The 21,541-nt window shown below is 41.8% G+C and overlaps 2 protein-coding genes across 2 annotated transcripts; both read right to left on the bottom strand.

The window, feature by feature from the left end:
• Positions 1-1,362: 1,362 nt before the first annotated feature.
• ephx4 (epoxide hydrolase 4) lies at positions 1,363-8,679 on the bottom strand. The gene is made up of 7 exons (XM_071926194.2): positions 8,437-8,679; positions 7,450-7,535; positions 5,800-5,957; positions 4,213-4,341; positions 3,667-3,770; positions 2,574-2,722; positions 1,363-1,603 (listed from the first exon to the last, which is right to left on the bottom strand). Exons 1-7 carry the CDS (start codon positions 8,677-8,679, stop codon positions 1,363-1,365), a joined length of 1,110 nt encoding a protein of 369 aa, XP_071782295.1.
• Positions 8,680-11,184: 2,505 nt separating this feature from the next.
• Positions 11,185-21,198, bottom strand: brdt (bromodomain, testis-specific). The gene is made up of 19 exons (XM_071926193.2): positions 20,855-21,198; positions 20,472-20,609; positions 19,986-20,124; positions 19,538-19,665; positions 18,375-18,731; positions 18,143-18,271; positions 17,722-17,940; positions 17,437-17,618; positions 17,023-17,312; positions 16,765-16,878; positions 16,524-16,661; positions 15,407-15,462; positions 15,124-15,304; positions 13,955-14,028; positions 13,547-13,610; positions 13,355-13,461; positions 13,022-13,215; positions 11,809-12,022; positions 11,185-11,706 (listed from the first exon to the last, which is right to left on the bottom strand). Exons 1-19 carry the CDS (start codon positions 21,050-21,052, stop codon positions 11,641-11,643), a joined length of 2,988 nt encoding a protein of 995 aa, XP_071782294.2. The 5' UTR covers positions 21,053-21,198; the 3' UTR covers positions 11,185-11,640.
• Between the last annotated feature and the right edge of the window lie 343 nt (positions 21,199-21,541).

Raw genomic sequence — 21,541 nt, 5'->3', positions numbered from 1 at the left:
TTGCGAAAAACTCATTTAAGTCGGTTTTTGCTGGCTTAAAACATACAAATTAGTCTTGCATTGTGACAGAGCGGTTGTTCACATTGGGCCTAGTCAGTGCCCTCTTTCTTCACTGAGGCTCAGCACTATGACTGTGTGTGTGTGTGTGTGTGTGTGTGTGTGTGTGTGTGTGTGTGTGTGTGGCTGTGTGTGCTGGCACAGCACTAAAACCTGTTTATGTAAGACACTGTGTCTGACTGATGGACTGACAAAATGCATGGTCACCTCCATGTTGTTCCACATCATTCTTTGTTTTGCCATTTTATTTGTAACTCTATGGCTTTCAGGGAGCGACGAACCATGTAGTCCCAACTAACTACTCTTCCCTGTCCCACACACACAACAGACCCCTTCACAATATGAACAGAATAAATAGCAAAATGTGTTTGTTCTACTGAGCAGACCCCAAATAACTATCTACAACAGAGTCAAACATTCCTGTACTATATTTAACTACAGTACATCCACTACTATTTTTTTTTTTCGTTTTTCATCTCTTCAGTATGAAAGACTCGGAGAGACTGCATGCTTGTCCTGAGGCAACGTGCCAAACACGTGGGAGCATGGGACACACTGCGTAGCTTGAATCACTTGCAAACACCCTCATTATTATCAGTTTAATAAGTGACAACAAATTTAAAGAGCAGTGCACTCCTAAAGATTCACACTAACTTACTTTATTTATAAAATCAAATGGTGTAGACCTGGCTCAGTGAATTTCAAAATGCAGTGTGTAGGAAGAGATACAAAAGAGTACAATAGTCAACCATCACTGTTTTCTCTATACAGGAAGATCAAGATAACAACATTCTCTATATCTGAGCAAATATCGAGGAAAAAATACAAAAAAGAAAGATCGTTTAGACAACACTACCTGATAAAGGGAGTAGGAGAGCCGGGCTCCCAAAGGACTGTGCCCAAAGTAGAGTGGAGCGACCCAGTGAAACACACAAGTATAGCAGACGACACCACGTCCCGATCTCTCAGGACGTGCTGCTTCTTTACACCGCAAAACTCGAAAGTTAAAAGGCACCACACAATACAACTCACAAAGAGATTTTGCCACACGTTTTGTAATGTTGTAACCAACGAACTTTAAGGCGGATGTCATGTGCAAAAACATCTTGAATATGTGTCGAACGTACTACTCAGTGTCCCCTCTGATGACGTGTGCTTTTGTTCTTTCCTCTACTGCTGACATCTTTAAAAAAATAGTTGAAATGTGTAAGATTTAAAGAATGATTGCATTATCGTTATGTCGGTTGGTATCACAGGCATATTCCAGGCTTCCAGGTGTGGCAAGTGGAGGGGGGGTGGGGGGGTTCAGTTCCTGTAGCTTTTACGTCCCTCTCCCTCCTTGAGGAAGGTCCATATGAGGGTGTTGACGATGTCGGGCTGGTCCTGCTGCAGCCAGTGGCTCGCCCCAGAAATGATGTTGAGACGGAAGTGGTTCCTGATATACAGGCGGCACGCCTCGGCCATTTCCTGCTCCAGGAAAGCATCCCTCTCTCCCCACAGCAGCAGAACCGGAGACCTGACATAGTTGTGACTGAGGGGGAGGGAGCTATGAAGGGGGGGGGGGGGGGGGGGGACAAAAAACAAGGAGATTTATCACTTTGCACAGTCGAAACCCCTGACCATTATGTTCAAAATGTTGCTGCACTATAGACTTTAATGGGCTTTTAACATTGTGTATTTCATGTTGTGTCCCTGTTGCCTAGGTATGCAGAGTGCTTGTGGAGAGAGTAATTGGGAATGGGTCAGTGACATTTCTTTTACGTAAGCATAAAAAAGCTATTCTGAGATAACTCACTGCTTAAGGAGGGAGCAGATGGTGAGCTCAGCCATGCATGTTGAGTCCACATATCAAAAACACATGCACTGAAATTCTGTGTTTGTTTTGATTGTGTTGATCAGTCTTTACTCAACTGGTTAGTTGTGCATGTAACAATGAAGGTATATGAAAATATCAAATATTTCACAGCACTGAAGGAAAGGCCTTTACAGATGCACACTGGCTTTATGAATCAACAGTGTTCTAACACTAGAGGGCGCTACAAATTTAAATTTGCTTAGGATGAACACAGTCAAATTCTATTTATGGTTTCTGTATGCACATTACTTTAACGGCCAGGGCAGAAAAATAGCTGATTTGTAAGCATACATTAAACAATGTGCATATATGAAAAACAGTCGGTATGTAACAGTAACTTTTGGAAATGCACGCCATAGACATTGAATGTGACTTCTTATTACCACACTGTGTGCAATAATTGACTTAAAAGCATCTAAAAGTATGTCAATAAAAGCTGTTGGTTTTCTACTGTATGACAGCAGCACACCTGTTCCAATAGTTACTGTATAATGACGCATTCCTGTGATTTGTCTTGCTTGACTATCACAACATCCCTATATAACATTTCTAAAAAACAACTTCTGTATATCTTACTTTCAACTTCAACATATCAAGTGCGGCTGAGCTATGTGGGAAGCAATGAAAAGATCTAACTTGTTGTGAGCTGAGTATTTGTCACCTGAAGACATTCCTGTAGTAGTTGAGGGCCCCGGTCAGAGCGCCAGGCTGCGACAGGGCGTACAGATAGGCCTCCAGGTCTTCTGCAGTCAGCCATCGGCCTTTCCTCCCGATCCCTGTGCTGCGGCTGGTGAACAAGCCCTTCAGAGCCTGCGGCAGAGAGAGCAGGATGCACGGGGTGAGTTTGTGTGACTGGTGTGATCTGATCTACAAGACATTCATAGACAAGGGCGTCCAAGTCGCTGTCGCAGCGATACGGGTCAGAAAAGGTATGGACAGCGGCGCAATCATTAAGCTGACATTGACTTACTGTTGGCTCTGCTACATTATCTACTTCTCCTCCCCAATACTCTAAGGAAACATTACAGTACATGATCATACATTTACATTAGCAAGTGTATGGAATACTGCATAGGACTGGTGATTTGATGCATTCATTATTTCTTCCAACATACGATGAAATTAAAAAATGTCTTGACTGCTCCATCATTATGATGAGAATTCATTTAAATTTAAGAAAATCATAAAGGAAATTGAAAAAATTCAAGAGTTAAGTAACTACTAAAACTACTAAAGCCTAAACGTGCATTTTTTGCATTTGTTAATAAAGAAATAGATACTAATCTTTATTCATTCTTTATTGTAAATGATATTGGTGAATCTGAATGGTGCATGTTTCAGTGTGGACAATCAGAATAATAAAGCTGAGGAGATACAAAATAATCAAAATTACCACTAAATGTATTGACAAAATAGCTAATTATTAACAAAATTGAAAATGGTGTCATTATACTTAAGCAGCACAGCATATGATTTGGTAATAGTCTATATAATGTGCACATTTCCCTCAGCATTAGTTGACCACTTCATATACCACAAATAACCTATTTCATTGCAGTCACACGATGCAAACACTAAAAATAGACTGACACTATAATAACATGCAACATACATCAATGCACATGCATATGGACACGCATGCATGCACACACACATATGCAAACACATAAACACACACACACACACACATGCACACACACACGCACACACAACCTTGACCTTGAAATTGCTCAAGCCCACACATAACAAACCACCTTGAAATCATTGATGGAAAGCATGAGCTCTGGAAAGCGGGGCAGCTGGAAGAAAAAGAAATGACTGGATTTCAGCAGCTGGCTGGGATGACGCAGGGCATAATCTGGAGGGAAGAGGAGAAGAAAAGAGAGGAGAGGAGAGAAGGAGAAGAGAGGAGAGAAGAGAAGAGAAGAGGTTAAATGGCACACTAATGACTGAAGGGTGTGTTTACAGGCACTGGGGCTGTGATAAGTCTCAAGGACTTTGCCTGTGTCTCCACCAGTTAAACCAGCTGTTCCAGCTTCACATTAAAGCATTAGCCTCCTGTAATTACCTCCTCGTCTCCCCCTTAAGGAAGGAGAGGATTTACCAGATGGATGCAAACATGGAATTGAAGCAATAATACTTCCTAATTAATGATAATAATTACGGTAATAACCCAAGAACCAAAGCAGAGCCTCTCTAATTAGTATGCATCGAATTGGTTTTCTTTCATATGATAGTCATACAAACATCAGAAGCAGCATGTGTGAGGATCAGTTCATTTCCAGATAGTGATATCGTACCTGTGAACACAGAAGGGTGGGGGCAGTTTAAGACGATGAGTTTTGTCACCATCTCCGGGTAATGGATGGCAAACAGCCACGCTATGGTCCCACCCCAGTCATGGCCAACGAGGCAACATCTGTTGTACCCTTTGAGGGAAATGAGATGCATATATGACATAATGACAGTACTCCTGTTATTGTGGGAGGAGGCAGCAATCTGACAATCATGTGATAGATAGATATAAATCCGTTCAGGTTGACGCCGCATCCCTTAACAGACCGTTTATCAACAAGCGTGTCGGTGCTTGAAATTTAATACTGTTGTCTCACTACTCTCTATTGCTGCCTCCCTCCTTCAGAGGACATTTGCACCAATCAAATGAATGTCATTGATGACATGAACTGAAATGGAGATCAAGGTCAGGACATCAGTCTGAGGGATTCTGATCACATTAGCTTTCCAGTCACCACACAGTAATCCCCTTACCTGCCCAGCACCATTTACACCCACTGGAATTAATCATTCCAGCGAGCCTCATCTCGACACCGATATCACATGCATGAGAAGAGGGATTGTCAGCCAGCTAAGCCTGGGGACCACTTTTGGAAAATGACAGAGGGCCATAGGCACACTGACGATTGTCTGCTTCCGCTGTCAGCTTTTCAGTGTTTGCTTTGAGCACTCATCTTTGTTACCAAAATAGCAAAGAAGAGGATGTTATTTGACGTGCCTTGTTAAGGCAAATCAAAGTTATCATATTATCAGTGCAGGAATCCCACTACCACTGCACCAATCACTGATTCAATAATTTGCATAGCAATATGCTTTGCTATCAGCTTATTTTCTTGAAAGCCTGTTAAAGAATTAAACAGCAACAACTAGAGCCATGTATGAAGCTACTAAACATTAATTATGGACCCCTCTCAACAGCACTTTCTCTGAGAAAATACATTTTTAATATGAGGAATGTCTTCAAAAGCCACTCAAGAACACTTACAGGCCATAAAATGCCTCTGGGCTGGACTTATTCAAGATTATGTGGTAAAATCAAAATATCTGAAATATTACAGTTTTTATGTAATGAGCACTAAAACAGTAGAGCTGAATACAAAGTGACAGCTGCAAAGGAAAAGACCATAGGTTGACAAATAAAGAAAAAGCTCCTGCAAACTGTCTACTTTGTGATTAGAGTAGAGTTACTCTGACTGAGACCATCATCAGATCATCTTTCATGTAATGAGCACTAAAAAAAACGTAAAAAATGTAACAGAACACAAGACGTTATGCTGGCCAGATAACAATTAAGGGACGCTGGTGTGTGCAGACACCTCCAGGTCAAGAGTGGAAGCTCCCCACTAGTGTGAGTGTGCAGTCAGCAGGCTGGGGGCTGGGGGCTCTGTATCTGCACAATGTCCCATGTTCAGCAAGCATGAGTCACAGGAAGTTTGTCATGCCATGCTGCGGGCCTGGAGGCTCTCCACAGCATAAGAATGATAAACAAGTTTATTTTTGACTCAAGACACTGTCAAAGAAGTGTCCCCTCCTAGGAGTTATTTCAGATAAAGTCTTTGGGTAGACAAGTGAGTTCTCCTGCGTTTCCTTACCTAGGTACTCCACAATGTCCTTGACGTCAGTAACCAGGTAATCAAAGCGGTAACTTTCGGTGGAGACAGGCAAGTCAGACTCCCCATAGCCCCGCATGTCGATGGCCACCACACGGAATTCACTCTTAAACTCACGCAGCTGGTAGCGCCAGGAGAACCTGAGGCAGACAAACAGAAGACAATAAGACTTATCATTATATGGGCGTCCATATAATATGCACAAATACTGCTAACCCAGTATTGTCTCTGATTTTTGCTTTTTTCTGTAATTGACAGCTGGCATTGTCCCCCACAGGTAGAGGATATTTCCTGACATTGTGACGAAGCCAAACCATTGAAAATGTATTATAACAGATCCAAAATGCAATGGTGTCCAGTTAACCAATTTTTCCTCAGCTGTCAGCAGAAGTTGACTTTTTGGAGATACAAGGTTTCTGCAGGCCACTGACAATATATAGTGCTGTTATTTTTATCAAGAAATATAGCTTCCTTCAGGATGAATCTAGTCTCGACTCCACAAGACCTTGTCTGCCAGCAGACAGACGGCCCTGCCAATCAAAACCAATTCAAAAGAAGGCACTTGAATTAGACAAAGCATAGCACATCTATCAGAGGAGAGTTGTTCCAACCTCTTCACCTTTTACATACTGTATGGAGTTGAAGTAGCTCCAGTGTAACTTTACAGAACTTTTTTTTTCTAAACTGGCACTCAGCTTCCTTTCCAGCTGAGTGAAGGTCACCTCTGTATAATAGAAGCTGTTTTAGATTCCAATCCGCCCACTCATCATGTGGACTGGGATGACTCCCTAATTGAAGATCTTGTCTGCTGTAGAGGCTCCTCATCAGGACACAAACCCCCTCCTCCTCCTCCTCCTCCAAAGCGAGGAGAAGCGAGAGGATGCAGAGGCCTGACTGTGATTCTGATGAGTCAGGATAAGAGCCCCACACTGAAACTTCAGATCTTAGAATATAGATGAGGTTTGGATTAAAGCGAGCCCCTCGAAACCCCCTTGACACACAAACACACACATATAGACTTGCACTTTTTTTCTTCTCACTTCTATGAGGGAATTAGCACATTTTAAGAATGACTTAAGTGATAAGAGTCCTTTACAACCGCCTCTCTCTCTCTCCACAGCACAGTGGAGTTCATCATTCCTGTGCAGAATATGGCAAGTGAAGCAGAAACGACCCCCAACCACCATTAATTAATCCCTGTCCCATCTGCAGCTCTGGTAGTATGTCAGAGATCTGGACTGGCTTACAGCACTTGACAACCTCCTTGGCCCCAATCCAGGAGCGGTGCCCAACACCATTTTTCATTTCGTATCAGGGGGAAGAGATCTTGAATGCTTTGGACCTTTTCGCCCCATGGCGTTATCAAGTCTAGCCTAGGACTCAAATATATGCGAATGAAGAATCCTCACTGGAATGTATTTGTTTCTGCGGCCCAGAAACCTGACCAGAGCGATTTGAACGATGCTGCTGAAACTTTAGAGCCGCAGCAATCCTCATAATCAAGGACATCTGAAGGGAGTCAACTAATGTGACAAAAACACCAAGCATTGACCAAAGCATATATTTTTCTTACTGTCTGGTTGTCTGCTACTGTTTAGTCCCCCCCCCTTTCCCCTTTCCCATTTGACCTACCAGAACTCTGGGAAGCCGTGTAAAAACAGCATGAGTGGCTTTCCTCGCTCTCCAGCAGCAACATAGTGAAACCTAAGGCCAGACTCCTGGGTGGAAAGTAGACAGACATATTTACACTTTAAACATCAAGCTGACAGTCTTATCCAAGGCAACTTAATACAATACAATAAATCAGCATTCATGAATGGTTATAATTGCAAGCAGCCTCATGAAAAAAGAAGTGTTAGGAGCAACAATATAATCGGAATAACTAGAAAACGATAAGAGGTGTAGGTTTTTCTCTTCTCATTTTTGCTCTGACTCAACACACATCTGAGAATCAATTTGTAAGGCTCTCATCAGTATTTCTTCAAACAAAAGTCAGCTTTTATAAAGTCATCTCTGTCTTAGTTTCATCTGTATCTGTGTTATCCACAAATAAAATCACACACGGGCTAAATGAGAATCATTGTTCCAACAAAAACTTTGGTTTCTGATTAATAAGCCATCATATGTCAACAAATGTTGGATGTTCCTCCATGAAAAGCATTTGATTGACTCCCATTAATATAACACTAGGCTGTTTTTTTTTTGCTACGCATGCCTTTGGTATTTAATTACATAATCTTTTAACACATTGGTTGTTACTTCGGTGTCGCTCTGGCGGCACGACTGCTGATATTGTGCATGATGAAACGGGAAACGGGGGAGCTGTCCTTTCAGCACCACCTGAGCGCCGGGCGGACACACACACACACACATAGACACAGACTCACAGACCGTGTTTTCACTGAAAAACGTCTCAAAACGAACAGATGCCTCATGATTTGCTCAAAGACCAGGCCTATTTGGTTTTCACGACGCGACACGGCAGCGGCAAGCAAGGTGTTGTAGCATTTCACAGCTCACATCTTAGCATGCGAGAGAGCTGATGCACGCACACAATGGGGCTATTTCCTCACAAGACCAGACACCTTTCGCGGCCAAGTGCCTTCCCGTGTGCCTTACCTTTATCCTAACATAACAGTGGGTTCCCAAGGACGTGTCATTCAGACAAGCCGGGGGAGTTTCACGAATCCCCCATTGGAAGGTTGTTGTCGGCCTTAAAACGATGTTCCACCAAAGTTTCAGCAGGGCTACGGTGGTGCAAAGAGCACAATAACCGTATATCAATGACCAATACCCCAGAACTCTGATTTTCAGCGCAAGTCTGATCATAAATAACAGCAAGTTGTGGAGCACTCTCGCCATCTTTACATTGCCGCAGGAAATCAATCCGGATCACGTTACCTATTGATTTCTTTCTGTTAATTGGTCGTTTCCCTTGAAATATTGCTCTGACAATCCCGTTGTTTCGTTAACAGCGCATACGCACGACTGTCTGTAGGGAGGATCCCAACAAACGACTGAATGGGACGGTGGCAAGAGCATCACGTCAGATTTCACGCTTGCGTGTGACAGCAGAGGTTGTTTAGCTGGAGAGGTGTTGTTGACTATTGGAGGCGAGTCCGAAATTAAGCAAATGGGCAGTCGACGCAGTGTTTTACAGTGATTCAGAGCAGCTGAGAGACCGGCGCTGTGAGGCACCGAGTTAACCTCTAAAATCACTGTAAACCTCGGCCTCGAGCGGCTTATTGGTTTTAGAAAACGGCGGTAATCATTGTATTAAAGAGGCAACATGCAAATGTTAAAAATTATTTTATTGGTAATCAATAATAAAAACTAATACGATTTTATTATATCGCGAAGCAATATAGTTCTTGACCAGTAACTAAACAAAGTGTCTCATGCAAAACGTAGCCTAACTGGTGATTTTCGGTCAGCTCATTAACTGTCTCAGGTGCGTTGATCAGGTAGCTATTTTAAAACGGCTTCTAACGTGACCAATCAGCCAATCAGACTGTGAACCTAAACTATAGGCTATCTGAAGATACAACTCAAGACAAGACCCGTAATAAGTCACTTAAACCAATTTAAGATTATTTTTATAATCCCTCACGTGGTTTGAACTATACCAAGATTAAGACCGTGGGGCACATAACCGCTTAATGGTTTTAATGGTCAACCCCAGCGAAAAATAACTCAATCCTGTGGTAAATTTGATAACGATAGCCTTCTATACAAATACCACAGCAAAACTAAAGTATCATGCAGCCACTAGCCTATATAGACCAAAAGTGCCACAGGAAATCTTTAAAACTTCAAAATAAAATCCTAACCAAGTTTTGACTGTCATAAAGCATGAGACTGTGGCTTGCAATGGGTCAGACACTAGTGCTATTATTATGCAGATGAATAGCTGCAGAGTGTATGGCTAAGTGAATTTATTAAACGTGCATCTCATGAAAGCTTTTCCTCCTCCAGTTCAGCAGCCTTCTGGCTGTACATTTACATGAATGGCGCTAGGCATATGTATTAAAACAGTCAAAATATGCAAGCAGGAGACGTTTGCTCATAGTATTAAGCAGAGTGCAGGTCATGGGTTGCAGTAAGGGCTGAACTCCTGGACTAGAGTTAGGTGAACCACCAGCACCAGGGCTTTGAATATGAGCAGCCACAGTAGAGAAGGTGCAGGACGAGAATGAATGGCAAGAATTTGGAGAGGTAGCAGACAAAATGGGCTGCAGGAGGAAGTTGTTATAGTCTGTTGACTGGAGATGACGCAGAACTCAGCCAGTGAAACAAGTCCCTGTCCCACACAAGGTGACAGGTGCAAATCTACAGGATCGGGCTCTGGCTGCAGTGTGGGCCTTGCAGGAGTTGGTTGTCTAAGTCAGTGGCTCCCAAAGTGGGGTTTGGGGACCTCCAGGGGTCCTCGACTGGGTTCCCCAGCAAAATGAGTTATTTTAACTATTACTTAATTCACTAGACAATAGGCCCTTTTCACACCATCAGAAACCAGTGCATTACAACTTCTTGTGGCAATTTTCTTAAGGTAACTTGAGGTGAAGAACTTGTAGCCTTTTTCTAGTTTAGTCTTTGTACTTCACCAATGTTAATTTTGGGCAGGTTAAAGAGCGATTCTTGACTGTCCAGGCTGCAGTTACTGTTGTCAGCCCAGGGGTCAGTTGGACGGACAGGCAGGTCCAGAGGAAAAGGGACAGATGATCAAAGGAAGATGAGAGGGCAGAGAAATGTGGAGGTGGTGGAGGGAGTGAAGACAGAGGAGGGGAATGGGGTGGAGAGGAGGATAGTTACACACTTGACTGGTTACACTGCACTGCAGGTAAGGCGATGCAGAGCACTTAATGAAAATATCTTTAACTTTATTTTAAGTAAAAAAGTTGTCTTCATTCACTTTGGCATAGACAAACTGTAACATACAGAATAAAATGATATGTTTATAATGTCCGAAAACAACTTCGGAATAGCCAGAACCATATGAACAACAAAGTGCAGTGCATGTCTTTCAAACAGTCTACAATCGGGACTGATTATTGATTACAACATTTAACACAATAACAAAGCAAAATATACAATAAACTCACTGCAATGTATGGCACCTTCAAGTAGATAAACAAATTGGGGAATTAAACATTTTAATTCAGTCCCATATTTGAAACTCTGGCATCAATCTCTGGTTAAGACAAAACAAAGGTTTTCTTTTGTATAAAAGTGTTTTAGGTTTTCTCAAAGAATACAAAAAGAAAAAAAAAAGAAAAGAAATTCAGTTACAGAACATGTGCATGTAACATACTGTATATCAAAACTGTGTTCTTTTTACATTTAGTATATTTTTGCTTTGTATACTGATAACTGAACCAAGAGAACCTGTACATTTGAGAAACAATACTACACATTTCAGCAAACAAGTCAAAGAGGTGGCATTTGATTGATTGAGAGAATGTGAAGTTACAGCTTTTTAAGCCATTCCAGGTTTGGTCCTTTTGTGACAGTGCTTCACCCATTCATTCCCCAAGTTCAAGAGTGCATCAGTGCAGATATTTACTACAAACCATTGCAAATACAAAAAGGGCAAGACCCATTTTTATTAAATATATGGTCTTTCACAAGTGAAATTGTCTTTTATTGTATTCTCTCATGGAGTATATATACACACGGTTGATGTGAAGTTGCCATCCTGCTGTTTATAGACATTCTGTCATCCAGCGCCCAGAAAAGAACCAACATCTTAAGTCATGTACTGAAACAGCACCAACAGTTCTTGCACAGAGGATCAAGCTAATTTATCAAGTGAATCCCAGCTGCTTTCTAGTCCAGGTTCAGCTCAAATGTAGCCATGATGTCACTCTGCATAGTCATGTCAATACCTGACATCTGTAGGGAGAAAAGGAAACCATAGAACAGTTCTCAAACAATGTCACTCCACCAGTACCAGAAAGAAGAAAAAGGCACTGAAACAAGGACAGAGGTACTCACAGCCTCTCGTCTGCGCCGCTCTTGCTCCTTTTTGCGGGCCATCTCCCTTTCCCTATCCACCGAGAGTTGCGTACTGAGAAGTTGCGTTGTCACGGGAGACTTGGGTCTTTGCAGCTCCACATCTAAGGTAGCCTCTGTGCAAAGGATCTCTGGTGAATCAGGATCCTCTTTGCCAAGTTGGGGATTTTTCTCTGCTCTGTATGGGCCTGGTAGGCTAGAGGGAGAATTTCCTCAAATTACTTGGTTGTTCTCAAGGAAAGCAACTCCCAACAAACTTGGAGAGAGAAATTCTCTTCTGGCTTTCACTCATCAGCATCCTTTCAAAAACTATGGGTTGGGCAAACCCACATGCTTGTTCAGTGTCTAAAGGCCGATTTACACTAGCATGCTATGTTCCGGATGATGGGATCCATACGGCTCATCTTCCTGTGCTTCCACATTATGCTGATCACTTGAATATCAGAATCCTTGGGCCTGACCAATATTATGTAATGATATGAATTGATTAAACATAGCAATAGTATCAACAACAGCGTCATTTTTATTGTTAATTTGACAAACATGTTGCTTTTCAAGAAGGCGAGGTTGAGAGGCAGACCGTTCTTTCTTGCTAACATTTTTATGTTCATTTTGAGTTATTATATAAATCCAACTGGACACATCTGGAAATTTTGCCATTCGGATCAGTCTGCAAGTAGCCTGCTATTCAGACTGAATGGCCATTTCGTTTCCACTCCATTATTCAGTCTGACATTGCCTCCTTGCTAGCAGTTTTCTGTGTAGGGGGGTGTTGATTTTCCCCAAACCAATCACTAGTGACTGACCTTTCCGGCCGCTCTGATGTTATTTTCAGTTACACTGATGCTGGGCGCATTTACTAACTTCACCAAGAATGTTGGTCGTTTGACAAAAATATCGTCTCTGCAAAGACAACATATTGGTTAAGGAATGATTTCAACAAATATTAAACCGAAACGGCAATGAAAAACCGCTGCACAAACGGTTCAAACAAAAGGCACAAAGGCGCTGATTGGCCCGATCATTTTTCCCATCGAGAAATCGCCTTTGAATAGATTAACACCAGACCCTGAAACGCTCAACCAAATCCGAAGAGTGGGCGGGTCGCGATTCAGAAGTCTGGAACCAGGCTAGTCTGCAAGCTTTCACAAAATGTGAATTCAGGATGCACATCAGGCCGTTTCTCTGGAAATACCTGCTCTTTTCAGGAGCCTCCGTCTCCCCGTTTGCCTCCATCTGTCTCTTCTTCAGTGCTTTTTCACGTTGTTCCTTTTCCATAGCAACCTTACGGAACTGCTGGAAGCTCTCCTTTGAGGACTTGATAATATTCGGGGTAACAGACTTTTTCATCAGCCTAGCCCAAGAGTCTGCATTTTTCAGGACAATATCCTAAAAACAGACAAATCACAAAGTTCATTTGCAATCTCTTTCAAATTGAGTATCATTAACTGCAGATTAATTCAGAAACAATTCAGAGTAAAGATCTTAATACTCTGGAATAGTAAACTCTGGATTAAACAAAGCCAACCTTTTTGGGACATTGGGGTTTCCCATCTTGAGCAGATGTATCGGCTGTGTTGGTGCAAGACACATCGGTGGTACGACTGTCGAGCAAATCCTCAGAGAATCTGAAATCTACGATAATACATTTTTAAGGAGTGTCCTGCAAAAGGTACCATTAATTTCATTTAGTCCATGTCAGGGTTGACCAGTGACTTACCTCCTCTCCCATCATCATTTTCCTGCAACGGGCTGTCCTGCAGAGGGGACAACAGTGGGCACTGCTGAAAGGAGAGATTTCATTTTAGTTTTGTGAGCAAATTATAAAAAGGACGAGACTCTCTGAATACAACATGCCTTTAAGTATTATTTGTTTGACCATTTGTAATGAGTAGCATTACCACACCAATGAAGAATTGCCACAACTTCACTTTTGATTGAGACCAATTAAAAACTACAGATGAAAAAATGACCTTAGTCATCCTTCTGTCTAATCCTTTCTGCCCTCAATTTGTCTAAATTAAGGCCCAGTTCAGACCCAACAGTCGCACTGTAGAAATGTTACAATGCACATTTGAATGTCACAGCCAATAGTGTACTAAGAGTGTTGCCGTTTCATCATAAGTACCTCAAGTCTGGTGGTAGACCAGTCCAGCACAATTCCTGAAGGAGATGTCAGGGGCGATAACAGCGCAGACAAATCTGTCGAAGAAATAAAGTAAAGTAAATGACCTTTAACACAATATAACTATGTGAGCAGCACAGAGGTAAAACACAGATACAGCCAGAGCTACAGTGATGCTGAATCCTAAAACCAGAGCCACAGAATTTGAATGGATTGAGTGGATCCATTCAAATCCTAAGACCAGAGCCAACAAAATCAACTGAAAGGCAGAAAAGAGGCGGCGTCAGATGGGTTGAACGCAACACACAAAGCCGCATGCTGCAAGCTGGGAGAACGGGGGCTAATTACTGCGACTGGTCCCTTACCTTCCTGTTCAGCCCTATCAGGAGGATCGAGTGAAAGTGAGCTGGTTTTCACTTCCTGAACTTGTGTTTCTGAAGGACACCGAGGATATGGGGGAATTAAAGAGGAAAGGGCCTGAGGTGAACAGGGGGAGGTGGAGGAAGGTTCATAAGCGGTGGACACTACGGCCATGTTGGAGCCACCGGCAGTGAGGGAGAGACTAGGAATCTCAAGGAGGGACTCCAGTTCAGGGGGCCGACAAAGCTGATCAGGGAGCACAGAGTTTTTGGGAGGTAGAGGTGCTGCTTTGGCACTAGGTCTCGAAGGTTGCTGAGGCAGATCGCTGTGTAAGGCTGGGGTAGAATGAGGGGGATAAGGCAGAATAAAGATAAACCATGAGCGCAAACATTCTTATATATGAGAAAACTCTTTAACATGTAAAATCAATAAAAGGACAACGGCAGCAAGAAGATACTGCTAAAGTTTCCCCCCATGGGACAGACTTTTCACTGAGACATTAACAACACAGAACTGGAGGAAAGAACAATGCAGGTAAATACATATGAATTGAATTAGAATTGAGTTACGGTAACCACAGCACTCTTGTGCTTGTTCAATGTCAGCCCACTGAGTTCCTAAGTTCAACTGGAAAAACCTGACCCAGTTTTCCAAGCCCCGGGCTAGCCGAGCAGTTCTTCCATATTCTTGGAGAAAATCGCAATTAACCACACCAAGATAAATTGATACAAATGGAATAACCTTGCATTAATCGTGACATCTCATGTCCCTGTTAGCTATTGCACAGAAAAGAGGGTAGATATAAGCATTACCTGGAGGAGACAGAATCAGCCCATCACACGCCTGGTCTGCATGTGGCTGTGTAGAGCGGCCTTTGGTTTCTGCCACCAGGGATTGCAAGGCAGGAGTTGGCTGACAAGTCTTGTTTGAGGCTTTTATCAAATCTTTTCTCTCCAATATCTGCATGCTATGGGCAGCACGTTTCACCTTTGACTTAAGGAGAAATTAAATTCTTATGTTTCCATTGTAACCAGCATGGCTGTCTTGCCATGAATCACTTTTGATTGCAAGCAAGTAAGTTGTGGATGTATTTACCTTAGTTTTAGCCTTCTGGCAAATGTCTTTACTTTTCTGCTTCTTTGTTTTCGGCACTGAAAGACATGCACAATAATAATTTCTCAGTCTAATTTTCAGTCTACTAAACCAAACAGTCACTTTTTTTTTTGCAAAACTTTTTATATCAAAAATAAAACACTTGACAGGTTTTTTTCTAAGGTTTAGAAGGACACATGAATATTACATGACAGTAAAACAATTTGTATTGCAACATCCCATTACAAAATTACCTCCCACTATACTAATTTGGAGAGTTCAACTTTTCATACCAATTTCTCAAAATCAAAACAGCTGAATGTCCTAATACTCCGTAAGTAATAAAAAGACATAACTAGGCACATAGTATTATAAATACAATGAGAACACCACTTAATATCAAATGTACATTGTCAAAATATTTATTTGAACCTCTAGAGGTTCAACCCCCCCCCCCCCCAAACACACACAAAAAAAAAGGACTCACTAAAAATAATAACATGACACCCATTACCCACTGTGCTACATCATCATTTGGAAATCATACAATTGAGAACCTGAGCAGAAACAAACTCAGTGAAACCGGAGTACGGAGGTTTAAAGTGAGGACCAGCTTTCATTGCATAGTGACAGGAAAGCAGAGGCACAAGGGAGGATTGGTGTCATAAAGTGACGTTTTACCAAAAAAGTGCAAATACCAATCTAGGCCACATCTCAAATGTATAAAATTTTATATATTTTTGCTTTTAATTGCTTATCAGAAGCCAACAGTATAGTACTATTGAAGCAGCATGTCAGGCATACATTAAGGTTCAACTACAATAAAATACAAATATTTTACTCCAATAATCTCAGATGGCTTTGTGACAGGTTTGTGCATATCTTAAGTGCAGACAGATTATGAAGTGTGCATGAAATAATGAGGAAAAAAAAACACCCAATGAACATGCAAAAACAGTTTAATAACTAAGTATTTGGTATGCCAGCAAGTGAAAAGGGTGTGAACCCTGGTAGTCAGGTGTCCAGGTGGGTTTTAGCTATAGCGTATCTCTTATTTTAAGAGTGGAGGTAGGAGGAAAACGAGGTAGGTGAGGGCAGAGTGCTGAGGAGAGCAGCTAACCTGATTCAGAGTCACTGCTATCAGAAGTGCTTGAATCACTACTGCTGCTGCTGCTGCTGCCATCAGAGCTGGAGGAGGAGCTGCTGCTCTCACTGAGGCGCGGCAGGTAGCTGGGGTCTTGCGACGCCATCGGTTCACCTGTTACACAAAAAGGGAAAGCTGTAATTTACACTCAATGCCTCACTTGTGGAAGCACTACAGCGGCAATGAAATCACACTGGTAAGGGTATTCAATTCTCACCCATTGACTTTTTCTTCTTAGTCAAGCTCTGCTCTTTACCGACAACCTGAGATCTCCCAGCATCCTTTAATTTCCCAGTCTGCGCTCCTTGTTTGGGTTTCACCAACTTTTTTTCTGTGGGACAGCAGAGAAAAATGGCAATGACGACAACCTTCCATCCTAAGTAAAGAAAAGATGTATTTAATGAAGCTCTAATCTAAAAAGATGCATTTGTTGAAAGAGGAAAGCTTTAAGGGAGCGGGAGGGAATTGCACTTACTGTTAATACTCTTGGAGCGTTTCCTCAGACACGTCATAACGAACCTCTGCACAGCCCTCAGTGTAGAAGGCTTAAGCTTTTCAAAGTCAATCTCAATCTCCTCTGGACTGGAATTTCGCAGAGAAGACTCCCGGGCCTGAATGATATTCACCAGCTTGCCCAGCTTGTCACCAGGCAGCTTGTTGATGTCCAGACTCAACTGCCTCTTCTCATGGTAAGACATTGGTATCGCTATACCCTCATCCTCAGATTTGATGGGTACTGCTTGAATATTGTGTCTCTTGCCATGCCTAGACATGTACACATACAAACATCTCACATCATCCTTAGCACAAGTTGTAGGATACACTGTTCTATGTTACTGGCAAAAAGTATAAAATAAAACCCATATTCAATGAAGTGGAGCTCACGTACAGAGTAGAGCCTTTGCTGTTGACCAGTTTCTGTATGTTAGATTTGCTTTTTGAGGATTTGTGCTTTTTCCCAATGATATTCTGTTCTTTGGGTCTTCTGTCCTTTTTCGTCTTCTCTTTCTTCTTTAGTTTCAGCAGGGGCGCCTGGGTGAGTCTATGCAGTTGATCACTAACCGCTTTCAACTGAAAAGCCAGCCATTAATGAGATGAGGCAATTAAGCAAAAGTGCAAAGAGGTGATTAACTTCTCAAAATGGCTTTTCACTTTTACCGACACGTACACCAACCTGTTCCTCTAGATTGGCCAGCTGCACGGCCCTCCTGTCTGATGATCTTTCCAACTCCGAGGAGCTTTCGCTGTCGGTACTCGCTGTGGTTGAGAGACTTTCAGGTCCGTCTCCTTTTCCCTTGTCAACTCGATGAACAGGTAAGGAGTGACTCCCATTTGGCGGGGAGTGACTCTGTGGTTCTTCTGGAAGCTTCGAATATCGGGCCTCAAAAACATCCTGGCAGTGCCAACACAAATGGTTTTTTTTTTTATTATAATAATAATACTAACAGTAATATTACTACTACCACCATTAATTACTATTACAGTTATCACCACCAGCAGTGTGACCATTTCATTTCCATTTTAAATCTTTACTGTTGATGAACATAATTAATGTAATGTTTTTATTTTTTTTAACAGTATAGATGAAACTATACCTGCAGTCTTCTTGCCATCAAGACGACTTCATGCGAAGGTGGATTATATTTGTAACAGTTGGAGAACATCAGTCTGACATCAGCAGCAAACTCTTGGGCGTTTGCGTACTCTCGTTGATCCATTTTTTTCTGAGGAAACATGTTGAAGTCTCATGATCTAAATATTGCCATTTGATTTGTATAGAGCATGATGTTAAACACTCAATTTAGATTATCATCATCATCATCTTACCCTTATGGTGCTCAGATCCATAGGCTGTAGGATAATGTCATGGTAGTCATGCAAGCCCAAGGCATCTACATCAACAGGGGTGTAGAAGGGCCACGCATATCCTGAGTGCCTCTTTGCGAGCATCTCCTTCAGGATAACATTGCAGTACTTGAGCTGCTCAGAAAGTTTGGCCTTCTTGCCCAAAAGGGGAGAATCGGGCAGGTCTTTCCTGGGTGGTTTGATGGGCCTTCCGCTGCCCCGCCTGGAGAATAACTTACAAGGTGCTGAAAGCTCCACACGAGGCGATACTTCACAGCTAGTGATTGCTGAGCTGGTTGAGGTTGTGGGGTCTGCTTTCCTCTTAAAACCTTTTTTAATCTGAATATAAAGAAAAAGACTTGTTTCTGATCAAACAAGCAAATGCCACCGCACACAATATATCACTATAGCCCCTTAAATTAGAAATGTAGCACAGTCAAACATATTGGGACACTGAATTTAAGATTTCCTAAGTATTTTAGTAAGTAGCAGTAGAAATTAGCAGTAAAAATGTGGGTATGAGGCACAAGTGCAGGTTATGGTATCTGTCCTGTCATTTAACATTAGTATTTGGCCACAATACCACTAAATGCTTCAGAAACATCACTTCAGTCTTATCTTCTTTGAAAGAAATTATTCATTTTGGTAGAACAGTTATCACAGACAACCAGGAGCTTATAACAGTAATCCTCTTAGCTGCCGTGGGGGATCTATTCAACTTTCAAGCTTTTTCTCCCCTAACTCTTGTTACCAGTAACTGCAAAAATGGTAAAACACTTTTTTACAGTGTGGTGACCGCACCTTGGCCTTCAAGAGCCAAAGTCAGGCCAACAGCAAAAAGTGAGACACTTCATTCCTCTATACTATCTTCACTATCTGTATAATTCGTCATGTGTGGATAATTCTACAAATCAAGTCTGTTCTTTACTGAGCGGTATCATGAGTTGCATTAACTTAAGCAGCAAACATCCAGCCAAGTCTCTGAAGAAAATTCTAAATGTTTCCTACTTTGTAATGGCAGAGGTGTTAGGACCTCCTTTCTGTATACTCTCAAAAATAATTAATTTCATAATTTAAATAACTTATTGTTATGACTTTACTATGTATACTGTACAAGCCACAGAGGAAGCATTAACAACACCTACTGTTGCATCGATTTGTGTGGAGAGCTGGGCGGGTGGGATGGAGTGAAGCACATCAGGAGGAATGACCGTCACTGTCTGCTGGAACACGACCTCCGACACCGGGGAGTGGGGTCTCAGCTTCACTGCACCTGCATTAAGGGCATTTGGCAAGCAAAGTGAACACACACAAGAATCAGATGCAGTTTCGACGCTAAAATGAACAGGCCAATGACTTTCTACAATATGTTACTATAAAATTTCAGTTCAGATTTCAAGTTTTACCATGGTGATGTTTTTGAGTGTGTGGGGTGTTTAATGCAGATTTTCAATGATGAACCACCAAAATGACAACTACAACCCAATTATATAGAAGCAGGCAGACTAACAGCCTGAGGTACAAATTCCAAACAAGGCATAAAACGATGTGCGACCACATCTTAAAAGCACTGTTGAAGTGACTGTGCTATACCTGGATTTGTCTTCCTCCCTTTCCCCGGCGCCTTTGTAGTGACTGCTGACACTTCACTCTCCTCCTTAGGCATTTGGGCCACTTTCTGCAAGAAAAGCTTCTCCAGGTTTTGTGCCATGTAAACAATGTCATCAGTAGGCTGGGGACAGCAAAAAAAAACCCAAAGAGCTCACAAAGCATGCACTGATGATCAAGATTGAACTGCAGAAATAATTTTGACTATCTGCATTATTGCAATACCCCAACAAAAAAAACCCTGAATCAATTGCCGTTTTTGGTGAATGAGGGTGGAACTACCTCATTTACATTATAGCACAGCAATATGGATAACTGAAAACTATGTCAGTGTACAGATCTGTTATTTCTGCATAACATTCCATGATGGGAGTCAAACTAACTTGACATTTCTATGTGTATGGTTTAAAGTCTGCAAATACACATTTGAGTGCACTACATACACCACAAAGAGAATTCACTTCTCCTTACCCGATTGTACATATAGCAGTTGGTGAACATGGCGTTGAAGTCCTGTATACATTCAAGCCCCTTCCAGTAATAATTGTTCTGGAGACGCTTCTTAATGGTGCCCAGATCCATAGGATTTGTAATAATTGCATAATAATCCTAGAACAAAAAACAACAACAACAAAAAGGCACTGCCATAAACAGACAAGGGTTTTCCTGAACTTTAACCCATTAAGAAAAAGTGCATAATCTAATTTTAAGTTAAATCACTGAAATAGTTTAATTGATACCCACCAAAAGAAAAAAACAAATAAATAAAAACTTATGGCATCTTGACAACAAAGGCATTTAGAATCAGGCTTAAGTGTTACAATTAATCTAGCTTTGAGAATTTTACTACTTACTGGAAGATGCAGTGCGACTGCATCAACAGGCTGGCGAAAGGGCCACGAAAAGTGATGCTTCCATAAGGCTCTGACCACCACCTTTTCCAGATACTGCAGCTGATTGGTTAAACGTCCGGGCTTCTTGGGATTTATGACCGCTGGAGGAGGGGGATTTCCACTCACAGTGGGAATCTGAGAGACTTTCACGTCCGACATTGTGGTGTCCAAAGCCCGTGAAGAGGTGGAGGCTGTCTCAAGATAGGCTTTGTTGCAGCTTAGCTCTCATCACACGCTACACTCCTAAACAAAGAGTGAAGAGTAATTTTCAATAGGAAATTACTCAAGATATCAAAAATGTGGATTGGGGAAAAAATAAAGAGTTAGGAAAAAAGTAATTTAGTAAGAGTCTTAAGGGGATGACTTCCCTTAATATTGTATCAATGCTAAAAGTTAAACTTACCTACTCTGCCCAATAGCAGGTTTATAATTTACATCCTTTAGCATATAAATATGCTTTTGCAGTTTTGTAGTTACAAAATATAGCCCTACAGCAATAAACATGCCATGCGCTGACTACTTTCATCTTAAGAGCCTAACAGTAGAGCGAAGCATACAGCATTTTAGCATGGCAGCCTAAAAGAGAATTAAACCCCTTACCCCTGGTAGTCATTTTTTGGTTAGGTTAAAGAAATTGAATAGGAACTG

This window comes from Centroberyx gerrardi, chromosome 9 (assembly GCF_048128805.1).
Source record: "Centroberyx gerrardi isolate f3 chromosome 9, fCenGer3.hap1.cur.20231027, whole genome shotgun sequence".
Taxonomy (NCBI): Eukaryota; Metazoa; Chordata; class Actinopteri; order Beryciformes; family Berycidae; genus Centroberyx; species Centroberyx gerrardi.
The sequence above is the reverse complement of the archived record's forward strand: the minus strand, read 5'-3'. Positions and strand labels throughout refer to the sequence as shown.

Excerpts from the sequence above, each read along its gene's own strand:
- brdt (XM_071926193.2), bottom strand. The coding sequence starts at position 21,052 with ATGTCGGACGTGAAAGTCTCTCAGATTCCCACTGTGAGTGGAAATCCC. Across the intron at positions 16,662-16,764 it reads TAAGAAGAAAAAGTCAATGG|GTGAACCGATGGCGTCGCAA; the intron begins GTGAGAATTGAA and ends TTTGTGTAACAG. Across the intron at positions 13,216-13,354 it reads AACCCCAATGTCCCAAAAAG|GATATTGTCCTGAAAAATGC; the intron begins GTTGGCTTTGTT and ends GTCTGTTTTTAG.
- ephx4 (XM_071926194.2), bottom strand. The coding sequence starts at position 8,679 with ATGGCGAGAGTGCTCCACAACTTGCTGTTATTTATGATCAGACTTGCG. Across the intron at positions 5,958-7,449 it reads CACGGCTTCCCAGAGTTCTG|GTTCTCCTGGCGCTACCAGC; the intron begins GTAGGTCAAATG and ends TGTCTGCCTCAG. Across the intron at positions 3,771-4,212 it reads CCACCCTTCTGTGTTCACAG|ATTATGCCCTGCGTCATCCC; the intron begins GTACGATATCAC and ends TCTTCCCTCCAG.